General features: G+C 42.4%; 1 protein-coding gene across 1 annotated transcript in view; it reads right to left on the bottom strand.

Annotated features, from left to right (window-relative positions):
- Positions 1-3,947: 3,947 nt before the first annotated feature.
- The window catches only part of POLL (DNA polymerase lambda), an 85,863-nt gene continuing 70,960 nt past the window's right edge, over positions 3,948-18,850 (bottom strand). The window contains exons 8-9 of the mRNA XM_029610221.1: positions 12,528-12,696; positions 3,948-10,927 (exon numbers count right to left, since the gene is read on the bottom strand). Of these exons, the coding sequence (XP_029466081.1) occupies positions 10,566-10,927; positions 12,528-12,696 (531 nt within the window). The 3' untranslated portion in view covers positions 3,948-10,565. The remainder of the gene's footprint in view (positions 10,928-12,527; positions 12,697-18,850) is intronic.

Raw genomic sequence — 18,850 nt, 5'->3', positions numbered from 1 at the left:
ACCAGAATCAAAATAATTGTCAGCAGAGCCTGCAAACATTCAGGAGGTAATCTTCAAAGCCTTTTATGTGCGAAAAAAACACAAGTTTATGCATGTAAATGGCTCTTTATAAAATTGCACTTTGTATGCATAGTATTATGCACAAAACTGATTTTAAGGGTTATCATAAGGCTCGGGGATAGCAGCATGGAGTGACAATTGTTATCCTTAACAGAAACATGGGGGTAATCTGCATGGCGTGGCAGATTCTACCATCAGAAGCTTACCGGACAGACTGGATGGACCATTTGGTCCTTTTTTAATCAATATATATGTTATGTTACAATGTTTAATGTGTGTAAAAGAGAACTATTCTGGGGGGAGGGGGCAGAGCTGGGATTTGTGCACACACTTTTGATTTGAAAAAGTATGCATGTAAATTAAACTGTATAAGTTATGTGCTGCAAAGAAAAGGTGTATCTTTGGGTGGGTTATTTGAAATAATCTTCATTATGTGCAGTGCACAGTTTGTATAGGATGTTCTAAAATTGCCCTCTCTATACTAACATTGGAGACAATGTTAATACAACAGACATTAATATTACCTCTGCTGCCAGTCAGGGATGCGTTCATATGTGTTCTATGTCGTGATCATTAATTATAGTCATTTTGGCTATTCAAACTGAACTGTCAGAACATTAGGAAATATTAGTTTAAGGGAATATGGTAAGCTGTGGGTTTTCAGATGAAAGCGCAGGAAAATAGTTCTTTCAACCAAAAAAATCTCATTTATGAATGTCTCCTTTTAAATAATGAGGAATCTTGAGATAGAAAATGACATCATTAAAAATCACCATCACATTATCAAATAATGCCAACTCCTGAAAAGGATTCTCCTCAGCTTTACAGTCCACTAACAGGGCTTTTGTCATTAGATGGCCACATTCAGAAAACTGCCCTTTTTTTTTTTTAAACAGAAAGTACATGCTTATTGTCAGTTACTAAGATGTAAAATGTCAATACATTAATCTCCAAATAACTTGTACATTTCAGACAATATTACAAAACACTGATTTTATTGCAATTACATTTCGTTATGTTAAGAAAAAAGCACGGTCAGAAATGTATTCAGAGTCAAGACTATACATTCTGATATTTTAAATGTGCAAACCAATTGAATACTTGAATAAAATCACACTGTAGTATCTAGCCAACACATAATTTAATGAACTGATAAAAAGAAGTGGTACAATGATTCAAGATAAATCAAAACAGCTATTAAAGCCACAAATCTTCTTTATGAATAAATACATTAAAACAGAGCTGGTAACTGCTGGAATTAATTTAAAACAGAAAGTTTCTGACCTTCAGGTTGCTATGTAGTGCTGCTGCTTTAATATTAAATATAAATGTTAAAATATACCTTTCCTGGCTATTTAGAATTCTAGAAGGCATGCAATGTGTTGATAACTCCACTCATACTGTTTTTGCATGCTTGACAGTGATTTATTAAAGAGCTCAGTCGATTTAGAGATCTGGAGGATCCATCCTAACTTAGAAAATGAACTTGTCTAATATACAAAAAGGCTTGATTTTCAAAACAACTCAGGCATATAAAACCCTCTTTTACATGTGCAAGTGGCCTTTAGAAAATCAATCAGGGCCCAGTGTGAAATAAAGTAGGAGCATAAGTCAGTTTCATGTGCACTAAGGAGAGGCGTTCTGAGGGGGGTGGATTTGAGAATTATGCACAAAGTTTTTTATTTAAAAAGTACATGCGTAAGTTATCAAACACGAGTTATGACTGCTTGGAGCAGACATAAGTTTGTACATGTTAATGTGTACATAAGAACATACGACTTGCCATACTGGGCCAGACCAAGGGTCCATCAAGCCCAGTATCCTGTTTCCAACAGTGGCCAATCCAAGTCACAAGTACCTGGCAAGTACCCAAACATTAGATAGATCACAAGCTACTATTGCTTATTAATTTCTGTTTTAGCAGTTTATGGATTTATCTTCTAGGAACTTTTCCAAACCTTTTTTAAACTGCTGTAACCACATCCTCTGGCAATGAATTCCAGAGCTTAACTATGTGCTGAGTGAAAAATAATTTTCTTTGATTTGTTTTAAATAAGTTATTTGCTAACTTCATGGACTGCCCACTGGTCCTTCTATTATCTGAGAGAGTAAATAACCAATTTACATTAACTTGTTCAACTCCTTTCATGATTTTGTAGACTTCTATCATATCCCCCCCTCAGTCGTCTCTTCTCCAAACTGAACAGCCCTAACTTCTTTAGCCTTTCCTCATAGGGGAGCTGTTCCATGCCCCTTTATCATTTTGGTCGCCCTTCTCTGCACTTTCTCCAGTGCAGCTATATCCTTTTTGAAATGCGGTGACCAGAACTGCACACAATATTCAAGGTGCAGACTCACTATGGAGCGATACAGAGGCATTATGATATCCTCCATTTTATTTTCCATTCCCTTCTTAATAATTCCTAACATTCTGTTTGCTTTTTTGAAATGCCACAACACACTGAGCTGACAATTTCAATGTATTATCCACTATGACGCCTAGCTCTCTTTCCTGGGTGATAACCCCTAAGACAGAACCTAACATTGTGTAACTACAGCAAGGATTATTTTTCCCTATTTGCATCACTTTGCATTTGTCCACGTTAAATTTCATCTGCCATTTGGAAGCCCAGACTTCCAGTCTTGCAAGATCCTCCTGCAATTCATCACAATCTGCTTGAGATTTAGCTAGTCCTCAAAATTTTGTGTCATCCTCAAACTTGATCGCTTTACTCTTTGTACCCCTTTCCTGATCATTTATAAATATACTAAAAAGCACCAGTCCAAGTACAGATCCCTGAGGCACTCCACTGTTTTACCTTTTTCCACTGTGAAAACTGACCATTTAATCCTACTCTCTGTTTCCTGTCTTTTAAACAACTTGCAATCCACAAAAGGACATCACCTCCTATCCCATGACGTTTTAGTTTTCTTAGAAGCCTCTCATGCGGGACTTTGTCAAAGGCCTTCTGAAAATCCAAATATACCATATCCACCAGTTCACCTTTGTCCACATGTTTATTCACCCCTTCAAAAAAATGTAGATTTGTGAGGCAAGACTTCCCTTGGTAAATCCATGTTGGCTGTGTCCCATCAAACCATGTCTATCTAAAGGTTTTATGATTTTATTCTTTATAACAGTTTCCACAATTTTTCCTGGCACTGAAGTCAGGCTCACTGGTCTATAGTTTCCCAGATCTCCCCTGGATCCCTTTTTAAATATCAGGGTCATATTGGCCATCTTCCAGTCTTCAGATAACTCAAATGATTTTAATGATAGTTTACAAATTTTTACTAATAGGTCTGAAATTTCATTTTTTTAGTTTTTTCAGAACCCTGGGGTATATACCATCTGGTCCAGGTGATTTACTACTCTTCAGTTTGTCAATCAGGCCTACCACATCTTCCAGGTTCATCGTGATTTGGTTCAGTGGATCTGAATCATCACACATGAAAACCTTCTCCGGAATGGGTATCTCTCCAATATCCTCTTCAGTAAACACTGAAGCAAAGAAATAGTTTAATCTTTCCTCAATGGCCTTATCTTCTCTAAATGCCCCTTTAACCCCTTGATCATCCAATGGTCCAAATGACTCCCTCACAGGCTTTCTGCTTCATACATATTTTAAAAAGTTGTTATTGTGAGTTTTTGCCTCTAAGGTCAACTTCTTTCTTACATTTAACTTGCAATGCTCATGCTTTATCCTATTTTCTTCTGATGGATCCTTCTTCCAATTTTTGAATGAAGATCTTTTGGCTAAAATAGACTCTTTCACCTCACCTTTTAACCATGCTGGTAATTGTTTTGCTTTCCTTCCACCTTTCTTAGTGCATGGAATACATCTAGTCTGTGCTTCTAGGATGGTATTTTTTTTTAACAATGTCCATACCTGTTGCACACTTTTTACTTTTGTAGTTGCACCTGTCAGGTTTTTTTCTATTTTTCTCATTTTGTCAAAGTTTCCCTTTTGAAAGTTTAGCGCTAGAGCTGTGGATTTACATACTGTCACCAGAACGCGGTACCGTTCTGCCATTTGGGATAGCGTCAGGCCCATGTGTCTTTATGAAGTGCCTGGCTGTAGTGGCGGCACAATTTCACTGATTGGGAGTCTATGTTTTCCCTTACCTCGACGATTGGCTAGTCAAGATCACCTCTCAGGCAGGAGCCAAAGAGTCCATGCATTTGACCATCCAGGTGTTGGAGTCTTTAGGGCTCATTATCAACTATCCCAAGTCCCAACTTCCTTCTTATCCAATCCATCGTCCTGCCAACATTTTTTCCCAGGCTCCATTTGCACCAAGGCGAACGAGCAATGCACAGTTTGGACTACAAAAGAGCCTTAGTCTTCTGTCTGGAGCGGACAGAAGCCCTTAGACAGTCCTTCCAACCTTTTGTTTCTTTTGATCAAAACAAGTTGGGGATTGCCGTTGCCAAGCAGACACTTTCCAACTGGCTAGCAGACTGCATCTCCTTCCTGTGACCCTGGAAGATCTTGATGTGGGTGTACAAGTCCTTCAGATCAAGACAGCAAAGCCAGTCCCCTTTTTGCAACAAGGGGATCAAAGTGCCCAGGGAAACCATCCTGAACGTTTCCCGTTTGAGAACCTTTGTCAGGGCCCTAAGGTCTAGGATGGGACTGAGTCTTGTTTTCTTTGGAATCAAGAAGTACCAAGAGTAAAATCCCCATCTATTTTCCTTGGTGGAATGGGCTTCACTATTCTGGCTAATAAGAGGGAGGAGAGCTCCCTGACCCTCAATAGGGGGTCAGGGGGCAATTTGGTGGGGTACTCAAAAGATTTAATTTGTACTGTGGACAATGGACAGGACCCACTGTTCAGAGATTACACTGGGCCACAGGTTCGCATAGAACCGCAGCATAGAACCGAGGGTCCATCTCCTCTGGTACAGCAGACTCAGCTATTTTGCTTGAGATCCAGTCAAAACCACATCCTGAGAATTGACAGGGATGCGGGCTGGGGCTTTGGGGCCCTCTGCTGCCTGGGGCGGTTTTGAGGGGGCCTACTGCTGTTGAAGGGGTCAAGGAGGTGGAGGATAGTATCTTTTCAGGTGGAAGACAGACTTCCACTGGCCAGACCTTGAAGACTTGCTAGCAGAGGAGGATGGGTTCTGGGTTCTGGCGGAATGTTGTTGATGTGTGGCATGGTCCTCCCGCATCTGAACCACTGCGTCCTTCACTTTATCTCTGAAGAGATTCTCTCTAGTACATGGCATATCAGCAAGTCATTCCTACACTTCCTGACAGAGATCGGAAGATCTCAGCCAGGTGAGTCTGTGGGCACCAATTCCAGCTGCAGAGACCCTCGATGCCATCTCGAAATCAAATTACCTAGAAGGTTTGATGATGTCATTATATATTTGATTTTATGTGTTTTGTGCTTTTATAAATGCATTGAATTTTGTTGTAAATTGCTTAGGAAGATATTTTCTGTTAGGCGATCAATAAATTATTCTTAAATAAATAAATATACATTATAGGTCGACTTGGCCCAGAGTTTTCCGCAATCCAGGCCCTTATGCACCAACAACTGGAAAGTGTCCTGCTGTTGTTGAGGCAACTGCTCGGCCATGTCCTGCACCTGCATCCAGATGTTCCGCATATACTGGCTCATATAGAGCTGGTAGGATGCTATGTGGGCGATAAGCATGGTGCCCTGAAAAAATCCTTTTCTCCCAAGAGCATTCATGGCCCTCTGATCTTTCCTTGGGTGCACCGAGGAATGGGTCCGAATGCACTTGGCCTTTTTGAGAGCAGATTCAACCACCACAGATTGGTGCGATAACTGATGCTTGTTGAATCTGAGAGCCTTCTGGACGAGATACAATGTGACCACCTTCCTATTAACGGGATGAACTTAAAGAGGGTGTTCCCAAATGCTCATCAGCAGCTCCACAAGGATCTCATGCACTGGGCTTGCCATGATCTCCTTGGGTTGCTCCAAGTACTGGAGAGTATCCAGCATCTTGTGATGGGTATCTTCAGTGTGTAACTGAAATGGGATGGCCTCCACCATCACCCTGACAAATCCTGCAGAGAGGTCTTCCTCCGGAGACTTCCTTCTGTCAGCAGGAGGTGATGTGTCTGAAGGGAGACCATCTGATGTGTCATCAGAGATATCGGAGTCATCATCCCCTCAAGGATCATGGGGTCCTTGTCCTCACTGCCTGAAGGTAGGGATGGGGCCCCAGGCATTTGGCCACCGGCCAGCGGTATAGATACAGAGTCAACTGGCCATGGGGGCTCGGGCCCCAGTGTTGTTCCTCTTCCAAGGAACCATGAACCAGCACGGATTGGCCAATGGTGCCACTGATGCCCTGCTGGGCTTCAATGCCGCCCTGGGAACCAACACAGGCTGTGTCGGTAATATTCTGCTGAGTGCATGCGGGGATTCCAACAGCGGCTTGAGGATGGATGCTGCCAGTTTCTGTGCCGTCGGTGCCTTGATGCAGATGCTCCATACCACCCTCTCCATGGCTATGTGCAGATATCTCTCCAGCTCCTCCTAGAAGAATACCGAGGCCAAGACCAACTGAGACCTAGGAGGCATTGCCACATCTTCTTCAGAACCAAGAAGAGGATTGGTGGTGGGCATCAGAGCCAGTGGAGGCCATCACGTACCCCAGATATTGATGAAGGTTTGGCTCTCCTCACCACAGGGGTGCTTCTGGGGCCTCCCAAGCAAAGCCAGTGCATTCCCGTGCTCAGCACTGTCATCAACGGAAACCGATGCTAATGCTTTCTCGGCTTCCTTTGGTGCTCAGATCAATCTATCCCCAGTGCTGAGACCGAAGATGATGAATCCAATGTCTTTGACCTGGAGGAGGCATATGATGGTCTGTCTCCAGCACCCCTGGCAGTCGCCGACACCAACGAATCGATGATCCCACCAATGTCGATGCCTCTATGTCCATTGATGCGGCTCCGTGGCCCCTCGATGCCTATGCCTCCGATGCCGATGTACTGGCCTTCTCCAATCTGAAGAGTTGTTCTATCTTATCTAGCTGGATCTTACATCCTTTTGGGGTCATCTGGGCGCACTTGCTGCAACCCTGGACGTTGTGCAATACCCCCAGGCAGAAGGTACATCGATCATGGGGGTCCGTGATTGAAATGCTTGGCTTAAACCCAGATGTGGACATGCCAACCTGAAACAAAAGGGATGCAAAACCGAACTTAATGGCAGAGGCCTACGAGGCCCTTCACTTTATCTGATATCTCAGATAAAGTGAAGGGCACCAAAGGCATCTCTGCCTGAGGGTAATGACAGCAAAAGAAAACTTACCTTTAACATCAAAAAGATCTGGCTAAAGATACTAAGAGGAGAACCAGGAGGGCCCCGCGTCAATACCATGAGAAGATTTGTTAACCATACACAAAAACACATGAAAAAAGAAAACTTCTAAGAAGTATGAGAGAGACTCAATTGCTGCGACACATTAGGCTCCGTGGAAAAAAAAAGACTGAGGGGACTGAGTGTGGATGCATGGTATAATGCATTCTGAACATGCTCAGAGAAGCTCAAAGTTTTAGAAACTTTGACATACGTTTTCCATGCTGGACACCATCCGATGATGTCACCTAGATGCTCATCAGCAGCTCCACAAGGATCTCATGCACTGGGCTTGCCATGATCTCCTTGGGAGGCTCCAAGTACTGGAGAGTATCCAGCATCTTGTGATGGGTATCTTCAGTGTGTAACTGAAATGGGATGGCCTCCACCATCACCCTGAAAAATCCTGCAGAGAGGTCTGTCATCCTGCTTGTTCTTGGAGAAAATATTTTTTTCACTCAATGCACATTCAAGTGCTGGAATTCATTGCCAGAGGATGTGGTGAGGGCAGTTAGTGTAGCTGGGTTTAATAATGGTTTGGACAAGTTCAAGGAGGAAAAGTCCATAAACTGTAAGTAACCAGGTAGATTTAGGGAAAGCTATTGCTTATCCCTGGGCGTAAGCAGCATGGATTCTATTATTTGGGATTTTACCACTGTGATCTGCATTGACCATTGTTGGAAACACAATACTAGGCTTGATGGACCCTTGGAATGATCCAGTATGTACTCAGCCAATTACTCAAGTATTTTCAAAAAGAACTTATACATGCAAGATCATTTTGAAAATACTTGATAAATTCTACATGTACAATGTACATATGCTGCAATACTACTGCAAAACAAACCTCTTGAAAAAGAGCATTAAGTAAGTGCTATTCCAGTGAGCCTGGCTTATGCAGAGGGTGCCATTCATGTGAAATTGTGGTTCTGTGATGCACATAAAGGACTATCAGCGACCAGATCTGAGCACGGATCTTCAAAGTTGAAGACCAATGCATCCCAATTAATTTTGTAAATGGGATGCAGGTGCATCTAACCATTGCTTTATAATTTCTTAGGCAGAACGTTCCACATTTTAGATATAAATTATTAAAAGTCTGCTAAGGAATTATGGGATATATCATATAATAAAATATGTTTTTCATATTGCACTTTTTGTGACACTTCAAAAAGTGGATTATATTCAGGTCCTGTAGGTATATCCCTATCCCCAAAGGACTCACAATCTAAGTTCATACCTGAGACAATGGAAAGTACAGCAAATTGCCCAAGGTCACAAGGGAGTGTCAGCGGGATTTGAACCTTGTTTTGCAGCCTATGGCGCTAACCACTAGGCTACACCACCACTCTACTCCACTATACAATTTACAAGTTCAGCTAATTATTGAAAATATCATTTCAACTCATACATTTCAGAAGGATGTTATAAACCAAAAAGTCTATTTCATATCAGTAAATGAGTCACAGGAGCAGCAAGTTTTCAATTGCTATCAGAAGAAGGTTAGTGTGTGGGATGGTTCAATGAATCTAGTACACAGCAATGTACGTCACAGTTGCTTCTTTATAATTCTATATAAAGTATCATTTCTTCTTCATTCTACATGAAAATCCTGAAAGCAGCTATCACTTGTTAAAACTTAAGGGATGAAGCAAGACACAAAGGCTTCCATTCCAAGAAAATGGGACAACTGCAAGACGCAAAGGGCTCCTATCAAATATTAATATACGGTATAGTGTTATCTGCTGGATGCATCACAGAATACCACTTGCCAGTCTAACATGAAACCCTTGGTCTAAAAGTGAATACATTTTAAAATCAAGATAGTCAACTAAAAAAAATGTATGACTATACTGTATGTATTTTTAGAACAGAACAATCATTTGTCTATGTGATGAGGTAACCTCCTCATTCCACCAGAGGTCACCCCTTAAAAGGAAGAGATAGACCCTCAGAACAATACAAATAAGTCCAAGAACTAAATATTTCAGGTTCCCTAAGGAACGTGCAAACTGAGGGGGGGCCCTGAGACAAGTCCTTGAGAGGAAAGAGGGCGTGGACTCCAATCTTCCTAGAAACCCAGGCGTGCCAGATTGGGAGAACCTGCAGCCTGACGTTTGGGAGCCAGAGTTAGAGATGGAGGTGTAAATTCCTTCCCTAGAGGAGCAGGACACTGTGATGGAAATGGACTGAAACAGCAAACAGTGAGGTTTTTCCTCTTTCTGTTTGTGCTGTAAACAATGGAGTTTAAAAGCAGAGGTTGATATTTTTCCCTTTTGTTTCTCTGGACTCCCAAAGACCCTGAGAGTTTGAGATTAGGGCCAGGAGTTCACAATTCTCTGGGGAGAAGGGGCAGGAATTGTGCCCAGTTTCCCTGATTACGAATTGTAATACTGGAGAAACTTTTTCATTTAGTTTTATTTTTCCTAATTGATAAATGTACCTTGTACTGTTGGCTTCTTTTTCTTTCTCATGATCTAGAACAACTTTATCCTCATATGAGCTGTGAAATTTTCTGAGGGACCTTGCCTCAGCATAAACTGAACCATTGTTTGTTTTCTTTCTTCTTTGGAACATTTTTTAAAAAACAAATATATATTGCTGCATAAAGGTTTTTGTTTTTGTGACTCCACCATGGGGTCGAGCATTGCAGTGCTGGCCAAGTGGCCAGAGTAGCACAGCTAGGAATTGACTGGCACCCAAGGACTCTTGAGTGGAAGTTTCGGCATAGTATCCTGCAAAGGAGAAGTAGCAGACTAAGCCAAGAAGGTGTTTCCCCCATTCTCAAACCCTCACTGCAACTGGGACCATGACACCTGCAATACTAGCAAAACATTCTGTAGAATTCTGCAGAAATGATTGGAAAGCATGTTATGTCATGAAAATCAATATCATTCTTATAATTAGTCTTTTATCATATAGGATTTAAGGCTGAAAGTGGAATTGTTGCTCTCTGAACGTGGTAGAGCCTAGGTGACCTACAGACAGTGATACATTTGGGCTTTGGGTCTAGGAGATGAAATGATGCTCCCTTACGACACAAGTACCTGTTCCATCATGATCCACGGATGTCTCCAGTGTGAACCTTTAGAGAACTTGCACTTAAGTGTAGGCAGCGCAAATATAAGAGATAGGAAAAAAGTTGTCTTTAAACATTACCAGTCTCTTTGTTGAGGCTCCCTGTATGGCAGCCCAAGTAGCTTAAAAACATCTTTCTCTGAAGAGGTAGGGATTGCAAATCCTGTGCTGACCTTCAGTTTCCCATTACGTACCACATCCTTGTTCAGAGAGTGTTCTGATAAACTCATACTCTTTGTTTTAGCAAATGCTCGCATAGAACGATTGAAGTGAGCAGAGCCAGTGAAATACATCAATGCACATGCAAACTCGCTATAGGGCACAATGATCACATCAAGCCTCCTGTGCTTTCGATCTGGCCCAGGGAGGCAGCAAACTCCCATATATTTCTTCTGGTTGCCATTGTCTTCCTGTTTGACTAGATCATCAGTAAGGAAACCTTTACAACAGAAGAGAAACACAAGGACACAAAGCATGAAAACAAGGATGAACATTGACTTTTCTGATTTTTATGGACATGAAACAATTTCAACCTAATCATGACTCACTGCACTCAGATCTATACAAATTCCAAGGCTTTTGATCCTTAAACTGAATATGGTATAGAGGTGATGTGTAACTCAAAAGTATTGGATGTACTGTTCAAATGCATGCACTCCTTCCTGGCAATTTCATATTTGTGGTAAGAACAAATGATTACAGTCTTCATGAAAATGGGAATATGGGATTGCTTGTCCAGTGGAAAACTGGACAAATCTCCAGCAAATAGCCTTAGTTGATGTGTAAAGGCAAGATAACCCTACCACCTTGTGGGAATATTTTATAAATTTGTACCATGGGTCAATTTTTTGCTGGATAAAAATGAATATATAGAAGTCCATATTCAATCAGCCAGGAAGCAGGTGAGTTATCTGTACAAAATATCTGAAAATTCAGCAGAATGCAATCGGTTATGCATTCCGCCAAATATACCCAAATAAAGTCCAAGCTATCTAGATAACTTTATCTAGAAGTCTTTAGACCTGCTCTCCAGCATGACCTGGATAATTTACCTGCATAAGATTGAATATTGGTATTATCCGGCTAGGTAAGCCCCACCTCAGAATTCCCCCAATTTATCCAGTTAAGTTCGATATTGGCAGAAGAGAGATTCAAATCTCAGGGTTTGCCTGGCTACGTTGTGAACATAGCCAGAAAAATCACTTTAATATAGACCTTGTGATCTTTATGCAAGCAATTTTTAAAACTACCCACATTAGTGCAAAGTCCACAGGTATTTTTACCAGCTGACTCTGCACCACAGAGAAAGAACATACTTTCCCTTGAAAAAAGAGAAAGAACACACTTTCCTTTGAAAACTCTCTAGACAAAAAGTACCCGCAGAGATTTGCAGTTGCTTTTACTGCACCGTTTTTAAAATGAGGAACTACCTCTAGGATTTAAGCAGGAAATGTATGTGCCTCGTGGAGCAAAATATCCACTGGGGAGGGTGAGCAATTTTCAAAAAGCCCTTCCTAGACATCTAAAAAAAGTTAAAGGAAGGAGTTCTCTGAGTAAACATATTTCACTTATTGCAAAGATATGGGTTTGAGAATCATCCATTATATCCTTGAACTGATTTATGAATATTTATTTTGTACAGCTTGTGTACATTGTCAGCACTATGTAAATGTGGAGACCAAAATTAGAAAGTGGAATGATAAAGATAATCACATTTAAAAGGGAGCCATGCAAAAGTGATAAAATGGAGCCATGACAAATAATCTACCAGCATATGCCTTCAATATGTTTTCTGAGCCAGAGAATCTGACTTACATTTCTCTCAGTTAGTTATGAGACAAAAACTAGCCTACTTGTTCTCTTAAAATAAGCTGGAATATGTTAAATAAACTTACAAGATTCTAAATGATTTATTTTTGTTCTTTCTGGCTGTTGTTTACAAAGTTTTCAGCTCTAAAACTCTCTCTTCCTAGTTATACTATGCCTCTGATTTTGCCAGTCAGAAAAACAGCAGGTTTAATTAATTAAGGCTCACATACCTCGCCGTTTGAGGCCATCTATTACTTTGCCAAAAATGCCCCGATGTGATTTTCCATCAGGGTGGGTAACAAGAACGTCTACATCGCCACATGTGACCTTTCCGCGTCTGAAGGAACCACACGCAATGCTTAGTAGCCCAGGATTGACACAGTGAACCACTTCTGTGACCTTAGACAGTACCAGACAGAAACAGAAGGAAGAATTTGTGATAGTCCCTCTATTCTTTTTTTCATTGACAATCTGTAACAGTTGTAGCGCTAAAATGCAAAAATAAGTGAAGTAACCAAAAAATGGGGACACTGTACCATTAATAATAAAGCAGCAAAAAGCCAGAGATATATTCTAAGAAGGGAACATGAAGTATCAGAAAATAAGAAATTTTACCTTATTCAAAAGGTCCATTTCATGTGTGTCCAAAGGCTTGATATACATTTCAATCATCTACCTTATGATAGCCCTCATAAATCTAACATAGTCTTAAAGTCATCTCATGTCAAAAAATGTAAAAAATTACAAAAGTTCATCCAGTCTCTAAAAATTAATCAAATATCAAGCAAACTCATAAGTTCATATGCAACAAAAAGCAAGTTTGCTTACCATAAATGATGTTTTCCTTAGATAGCAGGATGAATTAACCAGGCTGTCTTGGGTGATGTCATCTGACAGCACATGATGTGGAGCTTTCTCTAAGAGATAGAGCTTTGCTGCTCTGCTCATGCACGGCAGTTCCCGCGCAATTGACTGAAGCCGAGTCTCCTCAGTTCATAACAAAGATCACGGACTACATCTGATGGAAAGTAGAGACTGACCAAGTGGGAGAGCAGGCCCGCATGGCTAATTCATTCTGCTATCTAAAGAAAACACCATTTACCGTAAGCAAACTTGCTTTTTTCTATCAATAAGTAGGCTGAATTAGCCATGCTGTCTTGGAGAGAACCAAGCTAAGGGTTGCAACAAATTTAGCACCCTGTGTAGTGGTTTTCTTTTTTATGCAATCTGTCCTCCTGGGTGGTAGTCTCTATCCATCTTGGACAGAACTCAAAACTGCTCTTCCCATTGAACTGTTTGAGGCTGAGAACTGGTCTAGGCAGTAGTGGGCCGTAAAAATGTGCACAAATGACCACGTTGCAACTTTGCAAATATCCACAATTGGGATCTTCTTCAAGTGCACTATGGAGGTAGTAGATCTGACTTGGTGCACCTTGCCCTTGGGAAACAAGAATGGGGAGGTGGAAAAGTAGCAGAATTGTATACAGTCTATGATCCAGTTAGAGTTCTCTTCGTTATTGCCACTCTAATTTCATAGGATTGAAGGAGATGAGTGGGTGCAGTGAGATAGAAACCCCTTTATCTTGGCAATATATGTCGTAATAGCACTCAAATGAACCCTGATGGAAGAAGTCTTAAGACCTTTCTGGTAAAGATGGTATAAGTAGTTGAGCAGTTGTTTGGGAGAACAAGTGAAAGGTTTGAGAGAATACGTTGTACACCAATCAAAGTAACGTCTCCATTTATAGAAACATGGAAATAACGGCAGAAGAAGACCAAACGGCCCATTCAGTCTGCCCAGCAAGCTTTCACACTTTTTTTTTCCTCATACTTATGTTACTCTTGGCCCCCATCAGCAACTCCCTGGTTCCAGTTTCTCTCCACCCCTGCCATCGATGTAGACAGCAGCACTGGAGCTGTATCCAAGCGAAGCATCCAGCTCAATTGATCAGGAGTAGCAACTGCTGCAATAAGCAAGTTACTCCCACGCTTATTTGTTTACCCAGCCTGTGCCATTCAGTCCTTGTTAGTTGTCTGAATATAATTCCTCTTTTCTTTATTCTCCCTGCCGTTGAAGCAGTGTGTTGCGCTGGATATGTATTCCCAGTGAAGTATCCGGCTTAATTGATTCAGGGTTGTAACCGCCGTAACAAGCAAGCTACTCCCATAATTATTTGTTTGCCCAGACTATGTAATTCATTCCTTATTGGTTGTTGCCTGAATATAAATCCTCTTTTCCTCTTTGCCCCCCTGCCATTGAAGCAGAGAGCTATGCTGGATATGCACTGAAAGTGAAGTATCAGTCTTTCCCCCCTGCTGTTGAAGCATAGAGCAATGCTGGAATTGCATTGACAGTGAGTGTGTTTATTGAATAAGGGTATTAATCTCCAGGTAGTAGCCGTAATTTCCGCAAGCTACCATGGTCTGTCATTACTCATTTGAATGAGTAATTTCTACGAGTTGATGGTTTTCTGGTGGAAAGGAAAATGTCCTATATTGGTGGTGGCAATAGAAACAGTGTTAAGACTTCATGCACAACATTCATGCCATGAGGTGCAGAGACGAGTGGAGCGGATTTAGAAGGGTCGTTCCCCCTCCCCCCCCCTGCGTCAGGAGGTTTGGATAACCCTCCAGGAGTCTTGCAGGCTGTATTGACAATTGCACCAGAAAGGCATACCACAGTTGTCTTGGCCAGGCTGGGGCTATTAGAATCATCTCTGCTCCGTTCTGGATACATTTCTGTATTGTTTGTTTAATGAGAGGAATTGGAGGAAATACTTATGGAAGACCTGCTGACCATGACAGACCATGGTATCCAGTGAGTACTTGTTGCAACTGGGCAGAACTGAGCAAAAACAATCCAGTTTTTTGTTGTGTTCTGTCGCGAAGAGGTCTATTCATGGTCCTCCCCAGTGGTAGAAAATGTCATTTGCTATTTGCTGGTCCAGGGACCACTCTTGTGGATGAAATATTCTACTGAGTTGGTCCGCTTGGATGTTTGCCTTGCTGGGCAAGTACACCGCCTGGAGGCTGATGGAGCAACTGATTGTCCACTCCCAAAGCAGAACTGTTTGCATAAAATCTGAGAACCCAACCCTCCTTGCTTGTTTATATAAAACATGCCAACTTGATTGTCTGTGTGTATCACAGGTTTTTCTTTTAACAAGGCTCGAAAGCCACCAGGGTGCAGCGGATTGCTCTGAGCTCCAACAAGTTGATTTGAAAAGTTGTTTCTTGCCATGTCCACTGGCCTTGCATCTTGTATTGAAGAAGATGAGCCCCCCAACCCTGGGAGGATGCATCCGTTGTGAAGATCAGCTGATGTGGGGTGGCCACAGAGGTGCTCCAATCTGCAAGACTTCCAGTTTCATCCACCAAGAAATGTCTCGCTGCATTGAAGCAGTGAGAAGGATCCTGACACAGAAAGGCTGTCGAATTTGCAACCACTGAGCTTTTAAACCCCACTTTAGGCATCACATATGTAGCAGAGTATGGGGAACTACATGAATGGCTGCCACCATATGCCCCAGAATGACTAAGAGTTTCCAAACCATAGTTGAGATCTGAAGATTCAGCTGTCTCGAGGAAGGAAAACCCTCGACTGGATGATTTAGAACTGATTTTTCATAATTTATAAGGAAGTCTAACTTCTCCAGGCATTGTATCGTGCTCTGAAGGTCTGTTTGCAGAGTTGTCCGGTTTGGAGAAACTGTGAGCTAGTTGTCCAGGTAGGGAAAATGTGAATTGCGGCTCACCAGAAATAAGCCACAGCCACTGCTAAACACTTCGAGAAGATTCTCAGGGCAGAGGAAAGTCCAAAGGGGAGTACTTTGTATTGGTAGTGAGTGTCTTCTATACAGAAACAGAGGTACTTCCAACAAGAAGGATGGATGGGAATGTGCGCATATGCGTCCTTGAGATCAAGAGAGCACATTCAATTGTTTTGCTGAATGAAGGGCAATATGAACTTGAGTCATCATTTAGAATTTTCCTTTTTGGATAGCTTTGTTGAGAGACCAGAGATCTAAGATGGGTCGAAGACCACTTGAGCATTTCAGAATAAGGAAATACTGGGAGTAGAAACCCGTATTGATGAGATCCTTTGGTAGATGCCGAATGGCCTTCTGCAATAACAGATTGTCTGCTTCTGATTGTAAGATGGGAATCTGAGAATGGTCCCTCGTAGATTGGGTGCAATGAGGAAGGGCGGGGCACCTGATGAAATCTAGGCAGTAACCCTTTTGTATGATCTGAAGGACCTACCAGTCTGTTATCTGGCACCAGGCTGAGTAAAACCCAGTCTCCCTGCCCCCGACCAGAGTGGTTGGTTGTGGCTTGGTTTGACTCAAAAATTCTGTTGCGGCTTTAAGAGTCGCCTGCTGCTGTTGGTTCTGTGTCCTACGATCCCGCTTTATGGCCTTTTGGTTGCACTTGTTTAGCCTGTGCCTGAGGTTGCTGGTACTTGGTACTGGCATTTGGTACTGTGAATATTGTCTGTAAGGCTTTCTTTGAAAATATGGCTTCTTGTATTGTGAATAATACCACATGTAGGTGGTATTATTTCTACTTCCTACTACTGTATTTCTACTTCCTGGCTACTCTAGCCTCCCAAGTTCTATCTCCTTGTTAGATGTAACTTTGCTTGCTTTGACCTACTTGTTATTTGATTACCTAATTATATAATTATTACTGGTTTTTCATTTAATTAGACCCCTAGTTCCATGTAAACCGGTTTGATATGAATCCTTTTCATGAAGATCGGTATAGAAAAATGTTAAATAAATAAATAAATAAGTCTGCTGGTCAGTCGGTAATGTTAAGGACTATACCGTGAAGTTCTGCTCCTTAATCTTGGAGACTGTTTCTCTGAGCTTGACCCCAAAGAAGTTGTTCCTCAGGCATGGGAGGTCACCAAGTGTGTCATGCACTTCTTTCCTTATTGCACTAGCTCTTAGCCATGCTATTCAACGAGCTGTAATTGATGCTGCCGATGTATGAGATGTTGTCTTGAATGCTTTGTGCACTGGGTGCAGTAAGTGCCTAAGGTCCTCTCTAAGTCCTGAAGAGGCTGTCATGTTAACTGCTCCCTGGTTTTTGACCGTACAAATGGCTTCAGTTGTTGGAGGCACTCGTATAAATACTGCAACATGTAAAACTGGTGCTGCTCAATACGAGAGGTCAGCATGGCGTTCTGGAAGACTTTCTGGCCAAAGTCATCCAAAATGTTATTGTCCTTCCCAGGTGGAGTGTTGGAATGGAGCCTTGACTTCTTCACCTTTTTCATAGCGGATTCCACCACCACCAAAGCATGAGGTAAGTGGATGATTCCGTATCCTGGGGACTTCTTTAGGCGGAACTTGAGGTCCAGTTTTCTAGACTGTTAGGTTCAAGTGTGGGGACTCCCAGGACTTTAGTAAAACTGAATCCAAGACACAGCGTGAGATGGTAAAGCTGTCAGTTCTGAGGGGATGTCCAAAATTTTTAAGGTCCCAAAAACTTCTGTATGGGGGTCTTGGATTTTGCTGACCTCCACCTTCAAGGTGTTTCCCATTCTCTCCAAAAATCTGGATTAGGTGAGATCTTCCAGTGGCGACAAGTGTTTCAGCGGGTCACAGGAAGTTCCAAAGGCAGCCTCATAGTTGACGCTGGAGATGGAAAGGGGGATCAATCCGATTGCAGGGAAGCAGGCAGAGTGCCTTCTTCCCTTGGAGCAGACGGGCTGTGATGGTCCCATGGAGAAGAGTGCTGAGGGTTGACATCTTTAGATGACGCTGGTGTTATAATTAGTGAGGTTTGGGTGGACCATTGGACACTGTGGCAGTTGACCATGCCCATGGGGGGAAGTCCCAAGAGGGGCCACAGGTCAGGCTCAGCTTAGGACACACAAACACAGAGATTGATCTTTTATTAGACAATGTGTTGAAGCCACCAGAGGTGGCAGTAGTGAGCAGCAGAAGTAGCCCGGCTGGGCTAGTATCCCTCAGGCGCTGGAACAACGACTCCTCTGGTAGCAGTGCTGTAGGGGAAAGAACTGAGAATAATGAGTACAGTGGAATAAGCACAAAGCCCCAGTATGGAGAACCCCAGGATAGGGAGAGCAGGCCCTCGAGGAGCGAGTACCTGGTTCCAGGGAACAGCTCTGAGGTGAAGATGGTAGTACTCACTGGTGTTGAAGATAGCAAATCCTTCCAGGCAGAAGAGAAGGTAGGAGCAGGCAGCGAGTCAGAGAACATGGGCCCTTGAGGAGCAAGTATCGGTTTCCTGATAGTGACCTGAAAAGCAAGTGAGGCCTCCGAGGAGCGGGTACCCTATTAGCATTAAGAGTCCAATGGAAGATTGGAGAGGCAGAGTAGCTGGGTACGGAGAGCGAATCCCATCCGTAAGATTCCCCTTGCTAACTCAAAGGCTAGCAAACATTGTAGGCTTTAAATATCTGGGTAGCATGATGTCATCACAGGGGGACGCCCCTGAGGTTCGCGCCAAGTAGAAAATAAGAGTGAGGGCCACGCGGCGCGAGCGCCCTAAGGTACCAGCAGAGCATGGCGGGAGGAGC

Source organism: Rhinatrema bivittatum, chromosome 7 (assembly GCF_901001135.1).
Source record: "Rhinatrema bivittatum chromosome 7, aRhiBiv1.1, whole genome shotgun sequence".
Lineage (NCBI taxonomy): Eukaryota > Metazoa > Chordata > Amphibia > Gymnophiona > Rhinatrematidae > Rhinatrema > Rhinatrema bivittatum.
The sequence above is the reverse complement of the archived record's forward strand: the minus strand, read 5'-3'. Positions and strand labels throughout refer to the sequence as shown.